This window comes from Plecotus auritus (assembly GCF_963455305.1).
Source record: "Plecotus auritus genome assembly, chromosome: 6".
NCBI classification, from domain to species: Eukaryota; Metazoa; Chordata; class Mammalia; order Chiroptera; family Vespertilionidae; genus Plecotus; species Plecotus auritus.
The window spans coordinates 165,756,140-165,782,566 of record NC_137773.1 but is presented as its reverse complement, the minus strand read 5'-3'; the positions used below and the strand labels follow the sequence as shown (position 1 = coordinate 165,782,566).

Here is a 26,427-nt window from a genome sequence, read left to right as displayed (position 1 = left end):
GTAATTTGCATGCCTTAAAACATGCAGGTTTGTAAGTGTATAATATAATAAAATTTGATAAATATGTCTACCCAGGTCACCCACACTCAATAAGATGTAGGAAATTTCCATCACCCAGATTATTCCTCTGTATGCCTTTACAATTAACACTGTACCCCACATCAGAGGCAACCGCTATTATAATCTTTTTCTTCCTAGGTTAGTTTTTGCCTGTTCTAGAACTTTTCAGCTAGATAAAGTCATACAAAATGTGCCCATTTGTGTCTGGCTTCTTCTGCTCAACATAACATTTCTCAGGTACTAGAATATCAATGTTGTTGCGGATGCGAGTAATCCCTTCATTTACCTTGCTGAGTAGATTCCATTGCATGAATATACCAAGTTTGTTTATCCATTCTCCTGCTAATGAACAACTGGATTATTTCCACTTTTTGGCTATTTGAATAATGTGACATATTTGGGAGTGTGGGCATGTATGGGAGTGGGGTGGGGGGGGGCAATGGTAAGATATGTACACATGTAATACCTTAATAAAAATAAATAAATAAATAAATAAAATCATAAAGAGCTTCCAAGTAAAAAAAAAAAAAAAAAGTACAATTCAATGGTTTTTAGTATATTCAGAGTTGTGCAACCCTTACCACAATCTAAGTTTAGAACCTTTTTATCACCCCAAAAAGAAACCCCATACTCATTAGTAGTTACTCCCATCTCCTTCTTCTGCCAGCCCTAGGCAACCACTAGTCTACTTTTTGTCTCTATAAATCTGCCTAAGCCAAGCTCATGAGATTTATAGCTGTGTATTAATCATAGAATTTTACAGTTTTAGCTTTTACATTTAGTTCTGTGATCCATTTTAATTTTTTGTGTTGGAGTGAGGTAGTGGTCCAACTTCATTCTAGATACTCAGTTGTTCCAACACCAGTTGCTGAAAAAGTCTTTCCCCCATTGAATTCTCTTGGCACCCCTGTCGAAAATCTATTGGCCATAAACATGAGGGTTTATTTCTGGACTCTCAAGTGTATTCCCTTGATCTATGTGTCTATCCTTATGCCATTTTACCTTGTCTTGATTACAGCAGCTTTGCAGTAAGTTTTGAATTTGGGAGGTGTGATTCCTCCAACTTTGTTCTTCTCTTTCAAGATCATTTGAGCTCTTCTGTATGCCTTTTACTTCCATATAAAATCAGCTTGTCAACTTCTGCAAAAAAAATTTTTTTAAGCCAGCTGGAATTGTGACAAGGATTTTATTGAATCTAGAGATGAATTTAAAGAGTATTGCCATCTTTAAAATATCAGATCTCCCAATCAATGAGCACAAAATGTCTTTCCACATGTTTAGGTCTCTCTTAATTTATTTCTGTGATGTTCTCTAGCTTTCAGTGTACACATCTTGCACTTCTTTTGTTACATTTATTTGCAAGTATTTTATTTTTGATATTATTATAAATGTAATTATTTTTTTAAAATATATTTTTATTGATTTCAGAGAGGAAGGGAGAGGGAGAGAGAGATGGAAACATCAATGATGAGAGAGAATCACTGACCGGCTGCCTCCTGCACACCTCCGACTGGGGATGGAGCCTGCAACCCGGGCATGTGCCCTTGACCGGAATTGAACCTGGGACCCTCCAGTCCACAGGCTGACGCTCTATCCACTGAGCCAAACCAGCTAGGGCTGGAATTATTTTCTTAACTTCATGTTTGGATTATTCATTGCCACTCTAGAGAAATGTAATTGATTTTTTTTTTAAATATATTTCATTGATATTTTACAGAGAGGAAGGGAGAGGGATAGAGAGCTAGAAACATCGATGAGAGAGAAACATCGATCAGCTGCCTCCTGCACACCTCCTACTGGGGATGTGCCCGCAACCAAGGTATGTGCCCTTGACCGGAATTGAACCTGGGACCTTTCAGTCTGCAGGCTGATGCTCTATCCACTGAGCCAAACCGGTTTCGGCTGTAATTGATTTTTATATATTGATCTTGTATCCTGCAATCTGGGGAATTTATTTATTAGTTTTAATAGTTTTTTTATGAATTCCTTAGAATTTTCTACATAAAAGGTCATGTTGTTGGCAAATAGACATAGTTTTACTTCTTCCTTTCCAATCTGGATGTGTGTTTTTTCTTGTCTCCCCCTCCCTGCCCCCCACCAAGAACCTTTAGTACAATACAAATAGAAGTGGCAAAAACAGACATCCTTGTCTTGTTCCTGATCTTCAGGGGAAAGCATTCAGTCTTTCACCATTAAGTCTGATGTTATGAACATTCTTAAACAAGTTATTTTATGGAGAGAGAGAAACATTGGTTTGTTATTCCACTTATCTATGCATTCACTGGAATGGAATTTGTGGGTTTTTAAATTCATTCTTCTTGCTATTATTTTATTGCTGTTATTTTACAGTTTCCCAGAGAAGGTGAAAATGCAAATTTCTGCAGCTATGTTCATAAAAAGTCTTAATGAAGTAATTTTTGACCCAAAGACTGCCCACTAATTTCTGGAACTAGGGGGCAATTCAGTCTTTGAACTCTGTCACATGAAGTTTTATTAGAAACATAATGGGGATTTTGGAGCGAGGACTGGTGAACTTTGCGTGCTGAAATAGAAACCTGATTGCCAGTGTAGAGAACTTGATTAAGAGATAAGGAAATTCACTCATTCAGTAAAAAGAACGGTTGAAAAACTGCTTTGTGTTAGGCGTTTTGCAAGGCAGTTAGGAATTATTCTAATTTATGATTATGATATTGTTTCCCCTGCCCTGGTAGGTTTTGATCAGTGGTTAGAGCGTCAGCCCGCAGACCAAAGGGTCAGGGGTTTGATTCCGGTCAAGGGCACATACATCAGTCGAGGGTTCACTCCCTGGCCCCAGTAGGGGCGCATGTGGGAGACAACCAGTCGCTGTGCCTCTCTCACATCGATGTTTCTCTATCTCTCTCCCCTCTTCCTCCCTTCCTTTCACTCTCTTTGGAAATCAATGGAAAAAATATCCTCCAGTGAGGATTAAATATATATATATTGTTCCCCCTGGACCTCAGTTTCTTGGGGGTATTGAAACCAAATTAATTTACTTTAAGAAGAGGCTGAAATGAGTTTCAACATATGAATGCACTTAGTGAATCTTATTATCTGAAAGGGTAATCTGGAGCCATTGCAAACTTTTTAAGGATTATGGAGTACTATGACCCCAAAAATGGCTGGAGCTGTGTCTGGTTCATTTAAGCTGAGGAAGTCACTGATGGGTGAAGGATGTAGGATGTCAGCTGACCGAGGCATCAACAACAGTAGACATGACAGAAAGAGAGTGTGTAGGTGCCTCAGGGCTTGAGGCAGACAAATTATGGGAGCAAACGTGAGACTGACTAATGGAAGCATGGGGACTAAGAGTCAAATTGGGGTTGATGGTCAGAGGGCAATGAGTGAAGGACATTCCTAATGCAAGGATTATGCCTCTTCATTTTTCCACACTTGAGGTCAATTTCCATTTATATTAGGCGCCCACTTGTCCCCCTGTGTGATCCAAAAGTCCCATTTTAGATTGGGGTTCCTGGAAACAGACTCTGAGACGCAAAGCTTAGCATCCAGACTTGATGGGAAGTCCTCTAGGGCAGCGGTCACCAACTTTTCAGACCTCACGGACCACCAGTGGTCCACGGACCACCAGTTGGCGACCACTGCTCTGGGGAACAGCACCTGTAGGGCAGGAAGGAAGCAGGACTAGACAGTAGGCAAAGTTGAACGGCAAGGTCATTACAGCAGAGGGCTCCGCTGATCTTATGGGGAGCTCTGGAGTAGAAATGGCTCTTCAGAGTTGTCCCAAATTACGGCAAGAAGGTAAATGTTTTGTTCCCGTCACTATCTGGTCACTGGATGTGAGCTGCACCCGGGGAAGACAGTCCTGAAAGAAAAGGAGCCAAGTGTCATCCGTCAGGGCTCCAGGTGCTGGAGAATGCATGCTCCAGTCTCAACAGGGGGCCTATGGACAGCACGCCTCAGCACCCACTAACGTCTTCTCAAGCCTAATATGGGCTGGCAGCTGACTCAGTAGCTCAGAACTGCAGCCTCTGTGGTCTCTCTCATCTTTCCCTACTTTGTTCCTCTTCCCCGCCCTGCACATAATCACTTCAACTATAAAAACCTCCTCACCACGCCCTGAACACACAGTATGCTCTCACTACCCTGCCTTTTCATATGCTATTTCATCAGTGTCCTTCCTCCCTTCCATTCATCAAAATCAAGCTCCTCTCCGGCCTGAGGACTGAAGGGTCCCGGATTCGATTCCATCCTGGGTTCTATTAGGTCAAGGGCATGTACCTCGGTTTCAGGCTTGGTCCCTGGCACATGTGGGAAACAACCAATGTCTATTTCTCACATTGATGCTTCTTTTTTTTTTTTTAAATATATTTTATTGATTTTCTACAGAGAGGGAGAGGGATAGAGAGCTAGAAACATCTATCAGCTGCCTCCTGCACACTCCCCACTGGGGACGTGCCCGCAACCAAGGTACATGCCCTTGACCGGAATCGAACCCGGGACCCTTCAGTCCGCAGGCCGACGCTCTATCCACTGAGCCAGACCGGTTTCGGCACATTGATGCTTCTTTCTGTCTCTCCCCCTCCTTCCCACTCTCTCTCTCTAAAAAAAAAAAAAAAAAAAAAAAAAAAAAAAAAAAAGCCCTGGCTGGTTTGGCTCACTGGATAGAGCGTCGGCCTGAGGACTGAGGGTCCCCGGTTCGATTCCAGTCAAGGGCACATGCCTGGGTTGTGGGCTTGATCCCCAGTGGGGGGTGTGCAGGAGGCAGCCAACCAATGATTCTCATCATTGGTGTTTCTCACTCCCTCTCCCTTCCTCTCTGAAATCAATAAAAATGTATTTTTAAAAATTAAGATTAAAAATAAAAAGCTCAGCAGGTGTGACTCAGTGCTTGAACATCAACCTATGAACAAGGAAGTCATGGTTCAATTCCCAGTTGATTCCCGGTTGGGGCACATGCCTGGGTTGCAGGCTCACTCCCCAATGTGGGGCATGCAGGAGGCAGCCAATGGATGATTCTGTCATTGAGGTTTCTCTCTTTCTCTCTCCCTTCCTCTCTAAAATCAATTTAAAAAATTTTTTTTAAATCAAGCTCCTCTAACAAGGCCTACTTCAAAAGATAATCCTATCTAATAAAGAGGAAATATGCAAATTGACCATCATGCCCTCACAAAGATGGTGGCGCCCACAGCCAATAAGGAGGGGATATGCTAATTGACTGTCACACCCTCAAAGATGGTGGCACCCACAGCCAGTAAGGAGGGAATATGCTAATTGACTGCCACGCCCTCAAAGATGGTGGTGCCCACAGCCACAAGATGGCGGCACCCAGTCTCCTCAGCTCCGCCGGGGCAGCAGGCACGCAGCACAGCCGGGCCCACCACCAGGCGGGCCCGGCCCCTCTGCGTGCCTGCCTCCAGAGTCCCCCAGTCTCCTCAGCGCCCCCCCCACCCCAGCCACCCAGGGCTGACCCGAGGTGCAGGCAAACCTCGGATGGCACCTGCCCAGCCGCCCAGGGCCGCCCAAGGCTCAAGTAACCAGGGCCGGCCAAGGCTTGTGCTGCTGGCAGTGGCAGCAGCAGAGGTGTGATGGGGCGTCGCCTTCCCCTGATCGCCGGGTCGCCTCCCACCCCTGAGGGCTCCTGGACTGTGAGAGGGGGCAGGTCGGGCTGAGGAACCTCCCCACCCCTTCCAATGCATGAACTTTCATGCACCAGGCCTCTAGTTGTATTATAAGAAGTTGAAACTGAATCAATTTCTCCTTCCTCTGGGGTCCCAAAGCATGTTCCCAATTCTTATATCCTATCTGCCCTGCTTGCATAAGAGTGGACCCTGTGTTTGTACTTTCTCTTATTAGACTGCAAATTCAGTGAGTGGAAAGCTTCCTCCTTTATCCCATTATTCTCTCCATAGCCTCACATTCTGCTCGGCACAAAACAGGCACTCAACACATCTGAAGTAATTACATCAAATGTCCCAAATTGCTGTGAGAGTTTCTTAGGGAAAATCTCCCTAAAGGTCTGAAGATCCTTGGGCATCACCCTGTATTTCTCCTTCTCATGGGAAACAGATTTTTTTTCGGGATTATTTTATTGTGTACGTTTTTGGGGGGAAACAGATGATATTTATTTATTCAAAATCATTTGCGTGCTTACTATGAGACAAATCCTGCTAGGGCAATTGCCGATTACTCTTATTGTTGTTCGTGGTGGTGGTGTTAAGGTAAAATTCACGTAGTATAAAACTAACCATGTAAAAATGTGCAAGCCCTGGCTGGTGCGGCTCGGTTGGTTGGAATGTCATCCATGCACCAAAAAGTTGCTGGTTCGATTCCCAGTCACTTGGACTGCAGGCTTGAACCCCAATCAATGTTTCTCTCTCTCTCTCTCTCTCTCTCTCTCAAATCAATAAAAACATATTTAAAAATAAATAAATAAGTACAATTCCGTGGCATATAGCACATTCATCTCAACGTGTGCAGCCGTCACCTCTATCCAGTCCCAGAACCTTTACATCACCCCCAAAGCAAACCTGCTCTTACTGTTCTTCAAAAGAGTATACCTAGTCTTCCAGAAGCGAGGCCTGTAGCAACAAGAAAGGAATGACTCTAATGTCTGAAAAATTACTGGTGTAACCCACCTTTGTGTAGAAATCACGCCGGCTTGCTTTTCCATGTTTCTGTTACTGAATGGGAAGGAACTTCCTTTTCCGTGTTCCGAGAGGGTCGTGTTTGGGTGGCACTAGAGGTTCTACAGTCCCATCCTGAGGAAATATCCCCCAGCTTTGGGACAGGAGAAGCCCTGAGTGACTTGAGGTGATGGATGACCCCACCCCAGGTGGAGGCTTGGAAGCTGTGCGGTCTGCCTCTCGCCCTTGCTTGGCACTGCATGTGATGGGGGATGAAGGGACAGTAAAACCCCTCTGGCCTGTCTGTCTTTCCGTGTCCCAAAATTTCTGTCTCGCTGAGATTAAGTGAATGACGGACGTCACCAGCTCTACCAGGAAAGAGGAGGCAGCCACTGGTAGGGCTAACCCAAGACCACCTTTTTCTACAACCCGGGAACACGGGCGCTTCGCATCAACCGTCTTCTTTTTTCTTTCCCTCCCTCCCTCCCTCCCTCCCTCCCTCCCTCCCTCCCTCCCTCCCTCCCTCCCTCCCTCCCTCCCTCCCTCCCTCCCTCCCTCCCTCCCTTCCTTCCTTCCTTCCTTCCTTCCTTCCTTCCTTCCTTCCTTCCTTCCTTCCTTCCTTCCTTCCGGCATTCTGAACTACATCCGGCTTCATAGCTCAGAGGAAACTGAGGCTACGAGAGAAAAGTAATGTGCACAGGCTCACAAAGGAATGCGAAGCTGGGATGTGGCAGATCCCCGCATACCATGTGGAGGTTTTCTAAGGAAGCTCTACCGAGGAACCTTCTTACCCACTCTGATCTCCAAGTGCAGTGGAAGAAGAAAGCAACTCCACTCCCCGCCCCAAGGAGACAGCTGAACAGCAAACCCTCTGACTCCTTCCCCGGGACACATCCACATCATCTTGGGCATATGGCTGACATGGGGAAGATGAGGCAACGGGACCTCAGCAGCTTGGATCCTCATCCACATCAGATCAAACCCGAACATGACCAGGAAAAGAGGCTCTGTGGGGACTATGTACACATTTACTTTATTTTCTTTTCTTCTATGAAGGCAACATCCACGTACCCTTTTCAAATCACTTTCCTGAAAATAAATTTTCTGCAAATGCGTTCTTTCTAAATGCAGAGCATGCGATAACGTGTCAACTTACAGAAGCGGTTTGGACTGCGTAATTCAGCGAATGGTCTGCAAGACAGGCTTTTGTTTTTGGAAGGGTTTTAAGTATCCCTATATTACAGTTATGCCCAGACTTCGTTAAAGTCTTTCCATAATTGTGGTTAATTAAGGCTCTGAGTAAGAACAGAGATTTCTCCTCATGGTGCGAAATGACTAATTACATGGTTAAAATGACATAAGAAATGACTTAACTCTTGAGTCATGCAAAATGTAAGAACCAGGAGCTAATATTTTAAAAGAGAGGATGACACTTTTCAGAATTTCATCGTTTTTTGACAGTCATTTTTTGTGTCACATCAACAATAACTTTTAGTTGATTATTCCTGCCTCCCTCTATGGCAGGCACTTCAAAAGGACAAAGGAAGCACCACCATACTTGAGTGGTCCTTGTTGTTTGTAGTTTTGAAGGCACTGTTTGCGAATAAGTACAAGTGAATAAAAGTATTGGGGACTGTGTATTATTTTTAAAATGTGAATGTTCATCTGTTACAATTAAACCAAAACATTTGAATTTCCACAAGTATGTTTGGATTTTTTTACTGCCTTGAATTTTATGTTTGGAAATCAGACCATGCTAACCCCTTCATCTCCTTCTACTTGGAATCAGCGTAAAAAGTTCGGCTTCGCCCTAACCGGTTTGGCTCAGTGGATAGAGCGTCGGCCTGGGGACTCAAGGGTCCCAGGTTCGATTCCGGTCAAGGGCATGCACCTTGGTTGAGGGCACATCCCCAGTAGGGGGTGTGCAGGAGGCAGCTGATTGATGTTTCTCTCACATTGATGTTTCTAACTCTCTTTTGTGGGGAGCAGTCCCGGGAAGACAGCGTTTCACAAGGTGGGCTGTCTAGCACCTGCTCTCTCAGACCTCAGATGCTTGCAAGCTTGCAGGCAAAGCTGATATTATACAATAGTCAGCATAGCTTGTGAAGAAGGAGGAAGTAAGAAGCTAGCTGTAGCCACAAGGCAGGGAGAAGGTACGGACAGAGGGAAGTTGGCAAGTCTGTAAGGGTCGACAGGAAAAAGTTGTGCAAATGTAATAAAAAAATTGCTTATGCTTGCCAAATGCTTGAGCAATCATAACTGTATAAATATGCTGTGTGAAATAAACTCGAGGCTGCAGTCTTGAACTGTTAGCCCTCCCGATCCCATCTTTTGTCTGTCTTTCCTTTCTCAATCCTCACCCCCCTTTGAGGTACTGTTCGCCAGAAGCCGGCAGGCTCCGGCACTCTTTCCCTCTCCCTTCCCCTCTGTAAAAAGTCAATAAAATATATTAAAAAAAAAAAAAAAAAAGTTCGGCTTCCATTAACAAACAATCCTTTACATTCAAAGAATCAAGATTTCTGTTCATTACTTCGCTATTCATTTCCACATATACCTGGCTTCAGATATGTTATTAGAAAAAACACTGGCACAGCCTGTCAAAGTTTTCTGTATTTTTCTGCAAAAGCTAGAAATTCATGAGAGAGCCCATTTTCCTCAGCAGGAAGTAGCGATTTACTCCACCAGTCCATTCTCTTCTCTTCCCTCAGGAGAACCCCAGCTGTCCAGGTTAGAAGGGAATGAATGACTTCCAATGTTGCTTCTCTTTGAAACGCTGCTCCGAATTCTCCTCGGGTTGACCGATCGCCCGGTGCGGGCCGCATGACCTCTTGCCGTGCTGAATTTGTACGTGGCAAGAGGACAGCTGACCGCAGGGCGAGAAGCCCCACTTCCTGCAGTGGATGTACATCTTCTCCCTCACCCTCGCTCGGGGAACTCTCCCTAGGATACAGTTGTAGGTAAACTTTTAACTTGGGAAGGATATGAACTCTGTTTGTTGTTGTTGTTGCATTTCCACGGTTCACAGTGCGTCGTGCAGCTCGTGGTCCAGGGTGGACTGTGTGTACGATGAGCTGGGGGCGTCGGGGGAGTAGTTCTGGAGGAGCCCACAGTGTTTGCAGAGCACGAGAGAGCCCCTGCAGGTTTTGAAGAGCTGGATGATGTACTTGCGGAATTTCTCGCCCAGGAAGAAGTAGACGACCGGGTTCAGGCAGCAGTGGACGAAAGCCAGCGTCTCTGTGGCCTGGATGGCGTAGTCCAGGTGCCTCTCCAAGGTGCAGTCCTGGAGCACCTCCAGCTCCACCAGCGTCTCCAGGAAGAGCACGACGTTGTACGGCGTCCAGAACCCCAGGAAGAGGACCACCACGGCGAAGATCATCTTCACCGCCTTGTTCTTCTTCTCGTTTTTGCAGTGCTGCAGGGTCCTGATGATCCTGGAGTAGCAAAACAGCATGATCCCCAAGGGGATCACCAGGCCTAGAACGTTGATCTCCAGGGAGCTCAGGACCTTCCACTGCGTGGAGTTGAACGAGTACTTGGTTTTGCAGTGGGTGTGGTTGTGCTCCGTGTAGCAAGTGCTGAACAGAAGGCCTGGCAGGGAGACGAAGACGGCCACTGACCACGTGGCCAAGCTGATGATGACCCCGTAAGTCACGGTCCTGGCTCTCAGGGAAAACACCACATGCACGATCGCCAGGTATCTATCGATGCTCATGAGCATGATGAAGAAGATGCCACTGTAAAAGCCCACCAAGTAGATCCAGGAAATGATCTTGCAGAGACCTAGTCCAAAAACCCACTGGTCTGCTGCATAGTAGGCCCAGAAAGGAAGGGAGAGCACGAAGAGCAGGTCCGAGATGGCAAGGTTGAGCAGGTACACATCCGTCATGGACCTGAGACGCTTGTACTTGAACAGGACCAGAACCACCATGGAGTTTCCAAGCAGCCCAAACAGAAAGACCAAGATGTAGAGGGGAGGCAGGAAGAGACCCCCAAATTCCTTGACGCCTCCTTTGTTGCAAGGTTCGGGGAAATTGTCATCATGATAGTAAATGCTGTAGATGCTTTCATCCGAGAGGGTGGGGTCTGTTGTATCCGTGGTGTTCATTTTCAAATCTACAGGCTCCTCGAGGCAGATCGGAGGCCAACCAGAGGAAGCTAATGAGGAGAAGAGCAAACAAGAGTTTGGTAAAAACAAAAACAAATCAAAACAGGGCTGAATGCAGAGAACCCCGGCTTAATATTTTGCTCCGATCATTCTACATCCTTTCCCACCTTCCCAAGTTGAAGGGCTCAGGTCCTCGGAGGGCAGCATAGCCAAATGAAATAATCCTGCCCTTTGGAGTCAGACAGATTCCAGACTCCAGCTCCGCCACTGTTCTTACCCCTCTGCTAAGGACATGTTTCTAAAAGATAGTCTGGGGTTACTGAAATCACTTGCAGGAAGGAAAAGACCAGTAGCTATCCCCAACAGCACTGCACGGAGGGCCTTTCCCACATAAAAAAAGGAAGAAAAAAAGAGATTTAAAAATCTACCCACATTGCCCCTTTAGATTGTAACTCCTAAAAATCAGTAATTGCTCAGATAATCATTAAGCTAAAAGGAAGGCAGGTTGGTCATTTGCCTTTATATATAAAATAAAAATTTTCAATCTTCACCTGAGAACATATTCATATATCTGCAGAGAGGGGAAGGAAGAGAGAGAGAGAGAGAGAGAGAGAGAGAGAGAGAGAGAGAGAGAGACATCAATGAGTTGCCTCCTGTAGGAGCCCTGACCGGGGATCAAACCCACAACCTAGGTATGTGCCACAACCTGGAATCGAACCCTCAACCCTTTGGTGGACAGAACGATGCTCCAACCAACTGAGCCATAGTGGCCAGGGCTGTATAAAAATTCTAATTCCTCCTGTATACTTTGTACTCTATAGATTCCAAACCATGTTCATTGGTATTGTCCCAGTCCAATGCTCCTGTCCCTAGCACCCCACCATCCCAACAAAAATCTGGCACTCTAAGCCAACCAAGCATACTGAGCCATGGTGTAGGTAACTCATGATAGATTCAGAGAGGTTAAGTGACTTCTGAAGGCTATACAGCTTTGTTCAGAACTTACTCTTCTTGCTCCAAATCCCAGTGATATGCTGGTAAAGGAAGTTTGGGGGTTTGGAGATGGGAGGGCTCTGACTTATGGATCTTTCTGGTTTCCATGCATGATGCAAATACTCCCACCATGGCCAAGGTCAAGCTATGACTGCCTCCCAAAATTCCTGTTTAACTATCAGCTCATGAGGATTGGTGCTAGTGGGCTCCAGTGCCCCACAGCCAAGTTTCATGGTCGCTCTAGAGCAGTGGTTCTCAACCTTTCTAATGCGGCGACCCTTTAATACAGTTCCTCATGTTGTGGTGACCCCCAGCCATAAAATTATTTTCGTTGCTACTTCTTAACTGTAATTTTGCTACTGTTAATGAATCGTAATGTAAATATCTGTGTTTTCTGATGGTCTCAGGCTCTACAGCAGCGGTTCTCAACCTCTGGGTCGCGACTGATTGAGAACGGCTAACAGGGTCGCCGAAGACCAGTTTGACACTAACACACCACATCTGCTCTTACGGCCCCTCGGAAGGTTACAGTACTTAGCTGGGTAAACTGGGGGAAATTTTTGGTCTTTTCATGAAAACCATATATGAAAATCAATCCTATCAGAATGGGAATTGGTATGACAGATCTAGAAAAGGCACATCAAAGCCAGGAATAAAATCTTTATCTCCCCAACTACCTTGTTTCCTATCTAAATTGGCAGATGAAGAGGTTAAAACCTTCTTAAAGTTACACACATGTTCATGTGTAAATCAAAGCAATTCAGGGATGAGTGCTTTCTGACTCAAGGCCAATTCCCCTGGCTTCCTTCTTCTTTTTTTCCCCCAATTACAGTTTACATTCAGTATTATTGAGTATTAGTTTCATGATCATATACTTTAGAGTGGTTCCCAATATTTCAAGTACCTGCCTGGTCCCATGCATAGTTATTAGAATGTTATTGACTATATTCCTCTTTCTTCTTTTTTAAAAATCACCCTAGGCCCTGACTCAGTGGCTAGAGCATCGGCCTGCGGACTGAGAGGTCCCAGGTTCGATTCTGGTCAAGGGCATGTACCTTGCTTGCGGGCATATCCCCTGTGGGAGGTGTGCAGGAGGCAGCTGGTCGATGTTTCTCTCTCATCGATGTTTCTAACTCTCTATCCCTCTCCCTTCCTCTCTGTAAAAAATCAATAAAATATATTTAAAAAAAAATCACCCTAGGAGCCCTAACCGGTTTGGCTCAGTGGATAGAGCGTCGGCCTGCAGACTGAAGGGTCCCAGGTTCGATTCCGGTCAAGGGCATGTACCCTGGTTGCGGGCACATCCCCAGTGGGAGGTGTGCAGGAGGCAGCTGATGGATGTTTCTCTCTTATCAATGTTTCTAACTCTCTATCCCTCTCCCTTCCTCTTTGTAAAAAATCAATAAAAAAATATATTTAAAAAATATTTTTAAAAAATCACCTGAGGATATGTTTCTATTGATTTGAGAGAGAGACATCGATGTGAGAGAAACATTGATTGGTTGCCTCCCATATGCACCCCAAATGGGGAATCAAATCCGTACGAAACCTAGGCATGTGCCCAGACCGGGAATCAAACCCGCAATCTTTTGGTGTACCGGAGACTCTCCAACCAAGAGAGCCACCTGGCCAGCGCCTCCTGTTTCCTTCTTATTGGCACCCTATGAACACCCTTTACCCATCGTTCAGTAATGCACAGCTACGTCCTACCTCCCACCCTCACCACCACACACCCAAACACCTAAACTCTGTTTCTCAAGAGAGAGACCTTGACTTACTCCAGCACACAAAGGCTGAAGACCTGGTGCATCTCAGGGTCTCCAGAAAAAGAAGAAGAAAAAAAAATGTATTCAATGAATAGCAACACCATTTAAACAATTCTAGTCTTCCTGCACCATTTTACCAGTGAGAATTAAAGAAATACAGTAAAAAGAGGCCGAGGAATTAGGAAATTATCATCAGGAGAACACACAAAAGTAAACACCGTTGGTAAATGTTTGAAATTCTTCTGGAGTCCCGATTTGTGTGGTCTTTCTCGGCCTGGGAGTCTTCAAAAAAGCAAGCAGCAGGCAAGTTTATATGTCTAATGAACATGGTGTATCCTAAGTGTGTGGACGTAGGCCAGATGTGTGCAAAAAATGAGTTCTCATCAGATGAGGGCTCGGAGGGTGTGGGTCCAGGTAGATCGCGTGTGACCTCCAAGGTAGGAGCCACATGTGAGCACTAGACTGACCAAGATGCCCGAGTGATGGGACGGGGTGAGCGGCTGGCAGCTCCCGGTGCTTCCAAAGTCCTCACACCTGTTAGAAACCAGCCCCCGGCCTGGAGCCCTGAGCACGGCCCCTTCCACCCCACTTACCTTGCTCCTCTGCACGTGGCTCTGAAGGAGGTCTGCGAGGCTCTGCCAGGCTCGCTCCAGAAGCAGCGCTAGGACCGACAGTCGCCTTTGAAGGGCATGCGCCTTCCTGTGAGTGCTCTCTCTCACTCTGCTGACTTCAAGCGGGCTTTTTTTTTTTTTTCTTAACAGAAGAATCAGAAAATGAATCTTAGTCACTCATTTCCCAAAACCGAAAGCTAAGAAAGGCTTACTCTCTGACAGATGAAGGAGACGAATGAAGTACCTTTTTAAAAAGGCACACACACAAAAAAATCTTTTTTGCTACATTCCTAACGTTCCTTTTAGCTGGCTGTCTGCAGTAGAAATGATCTTTATATTCTGGATCAGGGGCGGGTCATTATTCCCCCGTCACATTTCCCTTAGCCAGAACTAGGAATCCAGGAAATATATGGAAATATATGGACTTCGACTCAGTGGGCCACATTCGAGTTCTAAGTCAAGATTCAGGTTAAAGGCAGGTTTCCAAGTTTACGGAGGTCAAATGTTCAGGTTTGCAAAGTAATAACGTTACTGTCCTGGAGAAACACTAAATAGGTTTTCCCTCCCTTAAGGATTTCAAAACTAAATAATAACACACATACATCCCCCCATCCCCCCCCCGCCCCCCGCAAAGGATCCAATTTTTAGTAATGCCTACTTCATAGGTGGGGAACCAAGAACTGAGAGGAGAGCCGGTGTGCTCAAGGCAAACAACCAGAGACACAGTCAGGACTAACACCTGCACTCCTGACATTTTCACGGACAGCGGCTTCCACTGGCCTGAGTGTCCGAAACCTGACTAAACAGAAGCAGGCCAACAAAATACTCCAGGGCAACCCTCCCCCAAACCAAGGTGGTACACAGCCCCGCACAGGCATCCAGGAGGAAAGCAGTAACACGAGACCACAGCGCCCCCTGGTGTTACCCAGCCTTATTTTAAACACCAAAGACATCAAAACACATTCATCCCCCAGGCCACACTACCCACCAATCCACAGGGACCAGCATACCTGACGTTGGAAGCCATACACCCCAAGGCCTGCAGGAGCTCAGGGACTCCGCTCTAGAGCGGTGGTGGGAAAGCATCAAAGACGGGGTGTCAGACCTGTCACAGATTAAAATGAGAGAAGGCTGCTAGGCAGGGTCACTCAGCGTGTTGCATCCTGGGGCAGGATAGCACTGGGTTACAGCAAACTGGCACTCCAGGAGTCAGCTTATGTATGGCAAGCAGGATGGGGTTAATTATTCTCCTGGGTTCTCTGCTGATTGGTTCATTTGAATAATTTTGTGTGCATAGTGGCCCCCAGATAATGAGAAGCTATTAAGGGAAGTGACTGCGGTATGGACGTAGCTGCTCAAAAAGGAGGAACTGACCCCTGGACAGTGTTTCTCAGTAGTTAGAGCATTGGTCCCAGCACCGAAGGATCATGGGTTCGATTCCCAGGCCAGGGCATATACCTGGATTGCAGGTTCGATCCCCAGCCGTGGTCTGGACTTGTGGGAGAGGCAACTAATCGATGTGTTTCTCTCATATCGATGTTTCTCTCTCCCTTCCTCTAAGCATGTAAAAAAATAACAACAGCAACAACTACAACAACAATACTCCTAGACTCATTTTAAGAAGTTAATACACCTTTGATAACAACCAGATGAAAAAATAAAATTACTCAATTTCACTTATGAATATACTGATGCAAATATCCTATATAAAATATTAACAAACCAAATTAACCAAATTTGAAAAAATACATACTAGCCAAGTTAGCTCATTTCAGAAATGCGAAGTTGGTTAGAGAACCTATCAATGCAAATCATGACATTAGCAGAATAAAAGAGAAAAAAGCCATCTGAAAGCATTAAATCAGAAAAGCAATAATGTTGTAATAAGATGGTTACTAAGTTACCGGGGTGATCACTTCCTAATGTACATAAATGTCTAATCACTAGGTTGTACATCTGAAACTAAGAAAAATTGTGTGCCAACTGTAATTAAAAGTAAATTTAAAAATAATCTTAGGACATTAAGAACATAAAGGAGGCGGTGGCGCAGGGACGGGCTGGAGGGGGCCAATGGGGAGGGAAAAATGGGACATATGTAATATTTCAACAATAAAGAATTATTTTTTTTAAAAAAGAACATAAAGGAATGCCCTCGCCGGATAGTTAGTTCAGTTGGTTAGAGCATCGTCCCCATACAGCATGGTTTCAGGTTCGATCTCTGGTCAGGGCACAACAAGGAGCAATCAATGAATGCATAAATAAGTGGAAGCACAAACTGATCCCCTGGAAAGGGTCACAGGGACCTTTTCTCTCACCCCCAGGGGTCCAAGGATCACACTTTGAAAAGCACTGTTTTCAGGAAATGAAACCTGCCGCCAGCAGATGGCAGCAGCAGGTACGGCAGCATTTTTCAAATCTGCATTGGCCATGATTTAGGAGATACTAGTGACTTCATGATAAATTTATCTCAAAGATAACATCTCTTAATTTTACAATATATAGGAGAATTTCAGCGCACAGCTCAAGCAGTTATACAAGAACTTTTTCTTTAAAAAAAATACTTTTATTGATTTTAGAGAGCCAGAGGGAGAGAGAGAAACATGGATTTGTTGTTCCACTTATTTATGCATTCATTGGTTGCTTCTTTTATGTGCTCTGACTGGGTATCCATCCACCCTGCAACCTTGGCGTATTGGGACACCACGCTAACCAACTGAGCTACCCAGCAGGGCCAAGAACTTTTTCTTACCCTAACCATCACATTGTAGTAAGCAGGAGTGCTCCGGGCCTACTCTCATTCTGTCTGTCACCCAGAATATTAAGAACAGTAAATAGCACTGAGATCCTGTCATTTTATTAAACCAAACTTTACACGTTATGCAAACTGGAATTACTACAAAATTGAAACATTTACATAAAAATTATGTCTAGAATTTAATAAAGCTCGCTTTTTAAAAAAGGTTAAAGATCAATCCTTTTTCCTTTTTCCTTATTAAATCTATGAGAGCATGAAGGAATAGCTCAACAAAGAAAACTCATATCCATTGGAACTCAGCATCTAAATACTGTCTTAAAGCTTCTCGGTGAATGCGTTATCTTCTTCACAGAGAAAAAGTTCTCAATTTTATTAATAAAACATCAAATTTTCATGATGACTACCATGAAAGCTTCTGTAAGGCACGAGATTCAACAATGGAGCAAAATATTAGCAAATACGTATTTCTGAACTAAAACCAACCAAATAAAACAAGAGTAGACGGTGTAACTTGGAAAGCAGTTAAGTATGTAGTAGAATTGAAATATTGTTCAATGATAAAATATAAAACAGAGGCATGATCAGAACGGAAGTGTTCCAATTTAAAAGTTGTCAGTTACCTAGAAGAAATTAGAATATCAGTTCCATGAGCGCAAGGATTTTTTAAAAAATATATATTTTATTGATATTTTACAGAGAGGGAGAGGGGTAGAGAGTTAGAAACATCAATCAGCTGCCTCCTGCACACCTCCTACTGGGGATGTGCCTGCAACCAAGGTACATGTCCTTGACTGGAATCGAACCTGGGACCTTTCAGTCCGCAGGCTGACGCTCTATCCACTGAGCAAAACCGGTTTCAGCAAGTGCAAGGCTTTTTGTTTCTTTGTTAACTACTACATCTCAGCATCCAGTGCCTCCTGCCATAGAACCAGTCCCTCAACTCTCAGCCCATCCCTGCTCCCTATCACCCCACCCACTGAAGTCAAACCACTGTGCTGAGCTCCAAGGCCCCTCTCCCCTCTCTCAGAACCCGTCTGTCTTTTTTTTTTTTTTTTTAAATATATTTTATTGATTTTTTTAAGAGATGAAGGGAGAGGGATAGAGAGCTAGAAACATCGATGAGAGAGAAACATCGATCAGCTGCCTCCTGCACACTCCCCACTGGGTATGTGCCTGCAACCAAGGTACATGCCCTTGACCGGAATCGAACCTGGGACCTTTCAGTCCGCAGGCCGACACTCTATCCACTGAGCCAAACGGGTCAGGGCGAACCCATCTGTCTTGCAGGAATTTGGCTCAGAAGAAACTGAGTTCCTCTCCACCTATTACCCCACCCCCCCGAAATGAGCTCATCAGCCGGGCCAGCGTGGCTCAGTGGTTGAGTGTCGACCTAAGACCCAGGAGGTCACAGTTCGATTCCCAGTCAGGGCACATGCCAGGGTTGTAGGCTTGATTCCCAGCTTGGGGTGTGCAGGAGGCAGCCAATCAATGATTCTCTCTCATCATTGATGTTTCTATCTCTCTCTCTCCCTCTTTAAAATCAATACAAATATTTTTTTAAAAAAGAAATGAGCTCATCATATACCCATGCTTTCCATAAACTGCCCACCCCTTCCAGAATCTCTCCCAGTCCAGAGCCATATCTCTGCAACCATAGCCTTGGGTTGTGAGAATCACTGTCCTGGGCTTGGATTCTACCTTTGGCGGGCTGTAGCAACTTACCTTGAAAGGTGGATAGGAAAAGAAAAATAAGAAAATTATGTGAATGGTACGTTTTAAAAGGTATAATACAATTTAAGGTGTCATGTTAACATTCACTCTTTATATAAAATTCTTCTAGAAACTCACAGCAAACGTCCCCTCCTCAAAAGTTGACTCCCAGATAACCCTGCCTCTCTCCTGCACTCTGGCCAGAAGAATTTGTTTGGTTTGGTGACATGGAAACCTCAGAATGTTTGGCATCAGCGGGAGCTAAGGTAGAATCCTTGGCTCTGTCACTTATTAACTCTGTGTCCGTAAGCAGGTTCCTTTACTACTCTGCTTCCTCGCCTGTAAAATGAGCACGTAATTGCTTTATTTGGTTGTTTTGGTACTTAAACAAGAAAATACTTGCAAGGTCCTCATATCACATGATGACCGGGTCTTCACTGGTGGAGACACGCCATTGGTCATGAAGCAGAGAACCAGAGTGCCTGGGATTCATGACCTCCTTAACCAATGAAGGACTGGCACAGGGCATAAACACCCTGGTGTCCTCTCTCCTCTTTAGGACAAATCTGAGTGTGCCCTACACTCTTCAGTGCTCCCACGTGGGTTGAAGTCAGTTATCCCCTGTGGCACTTTGATATTGCTTGGCCTCTTTCCCTTCCTGTGTCTCTAGGGAACAATTCCTGATGAAACGCTTTCATAGAACTCCTCATTCATGGTCTGCTTCGGGGAAACCCAGCCAAACCTAAGAAAGGCTCACGAGCCCGGCCAGCATGGCACAGTGGTTGAGTGTCGACCTATGAACTAGGAGGTCATGGTTCGATTCCTGGTCGGAGCACATGCCTAGGTCCCAGGCTCAATCCCCAGGGTGGGACGTGCAGGAGACAGCCCATCAATGATTCTCTCTCATCACTGATGATGTTTTTCTCTCTCCTCCCTCTCTGAAATCAATAAAAATATTATTTTTTAAAAAAATACTCCAGCTAGGAAGTGGCACCGAATCACTGCTGCTCAAAACCCACCAGGCAGAACTAGTCACAAGATACTCAAAACACAGAGGCGAAAATAGGCAATCAGACTTTTCATTGAAGTTTTTTATGTAGTCACATGTACTGATTTTACCTGTTGCCTGAGGCTCCTTCATAGAGATGAATCATATACCATAAAATATACCATTTAGTTGTAAAACCATCACCACTACCTGATTCTACATTTTCACCTCTCAATTTTAATGTGAACCTAAAACTGCTCCTGAGGAAAAGGGGGTTTGGGGGAAGGATAGAACTATACACCTGAAACCTATATAATTTTTTAAAAATGTATTTTGATTTTTTACAGGGAGGAAAAGCATTAGAAACATTGATAAAAGCCCTAGCCAGTTTGGCTCAATGGATAGAGCACTGGCCTGCGGACTAAAAGGTCCCAGGTTCGATTCCGGCCAAGGGCACATGCCCAGATTGTGGGCATATCCCCAGTAGGGGGCGTGCAGGAGGCAACTGGTCAATGATTCCCTCATCATTGATGTTTCTATCTTCTTCTCCCTCTCCCTTTCTCTCTGAAATCAATAAAGAAATATATTTTTTTAAAAAAGAAACATCGATCAGCCGATCAGCTGCCTCCTGCACACTCCCCACTGGGTATGTGCCGCAACCAAGGTACACGCCCTTGACCGGAATCGAACCTGGGGCTCTTCAGCCTGCCGACCAACACTATCCACTGAGCCAAACCGGTTAAGGGTGAAACCTATATAATTTTATTAACCAATGTCACCCCAGGGTATTTAATTTAAAAACATCTGAGCCCTGGCCTGTGTGGCTCAGTTAGTTGGAGCATTGTCCCATACATTAAAAGGTGGTGGGTCAATCCCCGATTGGGGCACGTGCAGAAGGCAAGCAACCAATAGATGTCTCTCTCTCACACTGATGTTGCTCTCTTGAGAACGCTGAAACCCAGTGTGTACTGGTCATCGCTAGTTTGCCAGACTCTTCATTCAAGGGTCAAACTTAGGCCTGGCCGGGTGTGGTTCAGCAGTTGAGCATCAACCCAGAAACCAATTAAGTCACCAGTTCGATTCACAGTCAGGGCACATGCCCAGGTTGTGGGCTCAATCCCCAGTAGGGCCCCACCCCAGGCAGAAGGGCTACACACACACACAGACACAGACACAGACACACACACACAAGGAGTGTCCACTAGGGAGGTGGCATGTGGGTAAGGGAGGGTTGGAGGGGAAGAGGACCGTGGTAACGGAGACATCCCATTCTTGCCCCTCTAAAGGGACATCAGCTACTCAGTTCCTTGGGAAAAGGTAGGCCTGGGGCTGCCAGATCTGAAATTTCCCCAAATTCTGTTAAGTCCCGGTTTTAAAATATCTAGGCTCTTGAACATTTCCTTGATTTTAAAATGCTGTATGCACCTCTTTTGAAAACACTGCGGCGGGCCCATCCTCCTCCCAGACTCCCTCTGCCACAACAGGCGGCACACACACCCGTATTTATTCTCGATTAAAGGATCACACAGACACATTACTTCCATGGAAAAAAAAAACACCCTCTTGTTTATTTGATTAAACAAAAATAAAATAAGCTGCATAGGAACAATTTTAAAGTCCAAAGAGACACCAACTTTGTTTTAAGGCTGCAGTAGCTGATACAGCATCTCCTTGCTACCTTCTCCAGCCTTCTCTGTGGACCACAGCGATACATTCAGAAGCCCGTTAGCCAACACAGGAGTTTTTGAACACTTATCCATTGGTTCTTCACCTGCTCATTGCCTGTCATGCCTGCGGCCTGCAGTACAACATTTAAGATTTAAAGTAAAAATCCACGGGGGGGGGGGGGGGGAACAGAACAAAACAAAAACACCCACCCCAAGCAAACACCTGCTTTAAAGGTTGGAGGGAAAACCTTTGTTCCCCCTTTTCCACTTAATTGATGGGGTCTGCACCATTGCTGCGATGCCCACTTAAAAGTGTCCAGAGGCAGACGGCACCCCAAAATGGGCTTGGAGATAGTGGCCCGGACAGTTATGCTGGGGGTGCATATTCCTTACCTACGCATGTCTGCCTTGGGGGGGGGGGGGAAGTACACTTCGTCTAATATCAGGCAACATGCCCATGTTAATTTTTCCAATTCTGCATTTACCTTTCTCACAAAAGAAAAAAAAAAAAAAAATCAAACTCAAATGAGTCATGTGTTCTACACTTAAAGCATTTTGCTGACCGGGCATGACAGCTAATGGGCAGTATTAAACAAGATTCATTATAAAAACAAAAAACAACAACTAACAACCCTCCCTCCCACCCGAGTATATCTAACATGCTAGTTAAAAACAACAGCCCTTACCCCTCCCACCCTTTCACCTGCATTGATTTTAGGGAAGAAAAAAAAAATAAAAAAAATTAAAAAAGAAAAAGAAAAAAAAGAAACCTTACCACCCTAAAAACAAGAAAACCCCAGAAACGTGAGAAACCTACACAGACTCCGAGAAACATAAAGAATTATTACAGAGCTGGTTATTTAAAAGAAAGTAAACACTTTGCTACACACATTAACATTCAGTCAGTGTGCTCTGAGATAGAGCCTTAAGAAAAATACTACCTGAGCTTGTAAGTTAATACAATCATTAAAAGGAGGTCTAAGACCATGTGGACACACGACTTTTAGAACCATTGCTGGTTAAATGACGATGGAAAACATCCCACCAGGCTGGCTTGTTAACCCGTAAGATCAATTTAAAAATAGACATCACTGAGGTATTTCTTCACCATGATATTTAAAACCCAATTCACAACCATTACAGTGGTCTTAGGACCCTCTCCTCCAACCAAAACAAAACTCAACGAGGGGAAGAAGAGGTGGAAGAGGTGGAGAGGCAGTACAGTATATCGTGATAATGTGCTTCTCAATTTTATCAAGTATTTAATAAACAAGCAGAGGAAAAGAACAACCCGTCAACATGTTACCTTTGGTAGGAAAAAAAAATATATATTTTTAAAAAAACACAAAAACAAAAGAGCAACACACACTTTCCCAGTCACTGCTCAGTAAGACAGCGATTGTTGCAATGTCGCGGAGATGAACCTCCAGTGGGGTCTAGGAGAGCAACAAATACAATCAAGAAGTCTAAAGATCCTCATTCCCTTCCAACAGTTGATGTTTCCAACAAGACCCTTAGAATTGCTCCTAAAAGGGATTCAAAATACAGATAAAATATTTTTCCTCTTGAAGAGAAAAAAAAAAAGAGACCTAAAGGTCTTTATTTGTAGTTAAGTCCTCAAATAGGTCAGATGAACCAGTAGTTCCATAATACTGAACAACATGGTAACAGTGTGCGTAATTCCTAGTTGGGGGGTGGGGAGAGGTTTGGGGAGTCACGTTGGTAAGGAACACTTGGATTTCTGATGATGTTTGCCTGAGTAGAATATTTGGTTTCAAGATTTCTTGGTCAAGGTCAATCAAACGTTTCTCCCAAGGAGAGATCAGTTCTGGATTCTTGAAAACGTTTTCTTCTAGAGGTAGCTCCACGCCCACCCACTCCCCAGTGGTTTAATACTATTCTGAGACCCGTCAGACGCTAACATGAGGTAGATGACTTTTGCCAAAAGTGAGGTAGACACGAAACAAAAACAACCGGTGTGGAGTGGAGTGAGTGGCGTGCGTGCCCTGTGCTCCTGGCCTGCAGGAAGCCAGAGAGAGAGGTGCAGAGCCTCGAGAGCTCGTGGCTCTGTGGTCACATGGACTTTGATACAGCCCCAGACCGTTGGAACCGCAAGAGTGATGTTTTCAATAAATACCCTAAATACTTTTTGGCACCATTGAATTTTTTTTTTTTTTCCTTCCCCAAACAGAAAAACAAGCCTATTAACTTTGGCATTTCTTTCACTATCTACCAGAACACAGCAAATCCTCGAATCTCCCAGAGAGGAAGACGACACACAGACAAACAGTATGCTGCTGCTTCAAGCCTAAAAGACATCCCTCCTCAAACCATTAAGCTTTGGCTTAACTAGAAGTATACAGACCGAGCCAATCCCAAGCTCTTCTCTTACAGCTCCAACTCAAAGTGCCTTTAAGTCTGGCGAACTTTTTTGGCCCAATACATAATTTAGATTGTTTATGGTACCCCTTGTGTTTCCCTAAATAAATTACACTTAAGAGGGCATCCATCAGTCAAAGAGTTCGTGCACCTGGGGCAGTGCCCAGGGCCCCAGCCACCTGCCAGCTGCAACACAGCACAGGCTGAGAGAGCATTGCCTCTCGCGAAGGAATGATTTTTTCTTTTTAAAGCAAAAAGATGAACACGTTTGAGATGTGAAGTCAGTGACAACCAAAAGTGGTCTTTTTTTTTTTTTTTAAATCTGTGCGTTATTTAGATTTCCTTTAGCCATCTCAATACCCAAACCTATCTATTCAAATCCAATTGGCATCTCCAAACACAAACTGACCTTACATCCCACCCTGCCACCTGACCAGATTAGACATACACGGGGATTATTGTCTAAGCATCACATTTCCTCCATAGAAACATTTTACTCTCCTCCCTTCCGGCACCTAGGACCTCTCACGGTGTTAAAGACTTCCCTTTTTGACACAATTCCTACCCACCCTAGCATCACCTCACATCGGGCAGGAGGTATGCACTTAAAAACACCTAATTCTGAAAAGCTTCACTCACACTAGAGAGTTCCAAATATTGGCTTTTCTCCTCTTTCTTTGATATGGAGCATTCCACATTGTCCAATAAACACATTCCAAAGTGCTTCGCACCAATCCCTGTGGATCAGGAGTCAGTTGTGGGCGGCCGCAGAGGCCAATGTTTTAAAAACAACATCTTTCCCCAGTGTGACCATGTTTTGCAAATGGCAGTGATGCACAATTTTGGGTAAGGAGATATACCCCCACCGAGAGTAAAAAGAGGCAGCACCACATACCTACCCCCATTCCAGGGAGAATCTCCTAGAGCTTTAAAGCCTGCAAATTGGTCAGTCTATTGATTAAAATAAGACCTGGTCATTTCAGCCATGTGTGGAAACTCTGGCTTTACAATCAAATCCATAGAAAAGTGATAAATAAGCCATTTTAGTTATTGCCATTCACCAAGAAAATTCCCCACTCAGATCCCAGATGTCCCCACATGTGGGAGGAGACTGGGAAGAAAGGATGAGAGCGAAGACAATGATGAAACTGAACACGGAATCATCAAAGGGAGTAGTAACCACACTTGATACGTCATCCCAGCCATTGTCATGACCTAGAGTTTTCTGAGAACATTAAAGAACTTTTAAGATCCATTTCTTCAATAAGAATAATAATAATAAATGTTTTAAGCATTTAAAGCAAGTTGTCTTTGGTGTTTAAAGGGTGATTTGTTGGGTAAGGTGGGGTGGGGCTGGGGGTGAGGAAAAGACCAGCACCAAGTCATTCCAAAATAAAAATGTTTCCTTATATGAGCCCTTTACCAAAGAACTTAGACGTTAGGGACAAAATAAAAGGCAACTGAATAGAAACGGAGGCAGGACTCCCTGTTCAATTCTTCAATAAAAGAAAATAATTACAAAATGAGACTTCCTGTCACCTCCCCACCCTGTCACACAGCAAGCCGAGGCAGCAGGTTCAAGTTTCTTTTTAATTTCTGGATACTTTACTGAAGCTCTTCAAGAAATGAGGTTTCCCCCCATTTCGGTCATTCAGAAACCCTAGAACCAAAGCAATGGGAACTGGGAATTGGTAGATTAAATGTCCAGAAAAGCAATTTGATTGATTTGTTAACACTGTCCCCGACATCTTTTCTTTGGGGATGACAAATTGCTTCGTTTGTCAGTTTATTCTGTTCACTTAAAACGACATCCATATTGCAAAAGGGATTTCTTTTAAATTCAGGAACAGAAAGTGACCCGTTAAGTCTGTTTAAACAAGAGCTCTTCCTGTAAGCCCCTGGCTTCCGAGAGCCTGTTTTTCTCCTGAGCTGTGCAAGTCTCGAATCTGGTTCTTATTTCCGTGTTTGCGGGAAATGCAGGGACCCGTGTGGGTTCTGCCAAGCAGGGTATCAGCCCCACCGGCTTCCCACTTAAAAAGACAGATAATGCCCAGAAGCACAAGGTTTTGTACCCAAGTCCAGGTTACTACGAACCAACCCTGTAAAGTGACCGACGCCGTCCCACAGTTCTGCAGTGGAGACTGGCTTCAATTTTCATTCTTTGGTACCGAGATAGAGGTTTCACAAAAGATAGTATGTCCTACATTTCGAGGTGGGGCAATTTAAGTTTACAGATCCTTTACATTCAAAGGCCCTTGGGGGGCTCGGAGGTGGGGGGGGCTGGGGGAGAGACGACGTTAACCTGGAGGTCCTACGGTAGGGCGCGGGGAGTAGACTGCTTTGTAAAAGAGACGGGAGCAGAGGGTGAAGGATGGGCTGTTCCTATGAATCTGACTTTCAGAACATTCTATTTCCCTGCACTTCCCAAGCAGGAAAAAAATTGTGCTTTTAAACATAAAAGTTCATTCCCTCGCCTACTACTCTTCTTAGCCAAAGGCATGCTTCCATGAACAGAACAGCGTTCAATGGAGGATCGGGGATCAACCCCAACCCTCCTGCAGAGTCCGGAAGAGTTTGGGGGTGACTTGCTTCATTCTCATGCTCCCAAAAGACTACCTCGGGACACGCACGTGCACCCAGCACGCCATGTCCAAAACCCTCTTTTCTGAGAATGAGGTCCACTTTCTTCTCCCGATTGCTTAACTCTTTATAACCAACAGCAAACTAAGAATACTTAACGTTTGAGAATACTTTTAACAAAAATGCTGAACTACATTTATTACTTTTTAGA

The 26,427-nt window shown here is 44.6% G+C and overlaps 1 protein-coding gene across 1 annotated transcript; it reads right to left on the bottom strand.

The window, feature by feature from the left end:
- Window positions 1-9,681: 9,681 nt before the first annotated feature.
- CCR4 (C-C motif chemokine receptor 4) lies at window positions 9,682-10,767 on the bottom strand (the record flags this gene model as incomplete). The annotated part of the gene is made up of 1 exon (XM_080674325.1): window positions 9,682-10,767. The coding sequence occupies one exon, from the start codon at window positions 10,765-10,767 to the stop codon at window positions 9,682-9,684; it is 1,086 nt and encodes a 361-aa protein (XP_080530451.1).
- Between the last annotated feature and the right edge of the window lie 15,660 nt (window positions 10,768-26,427).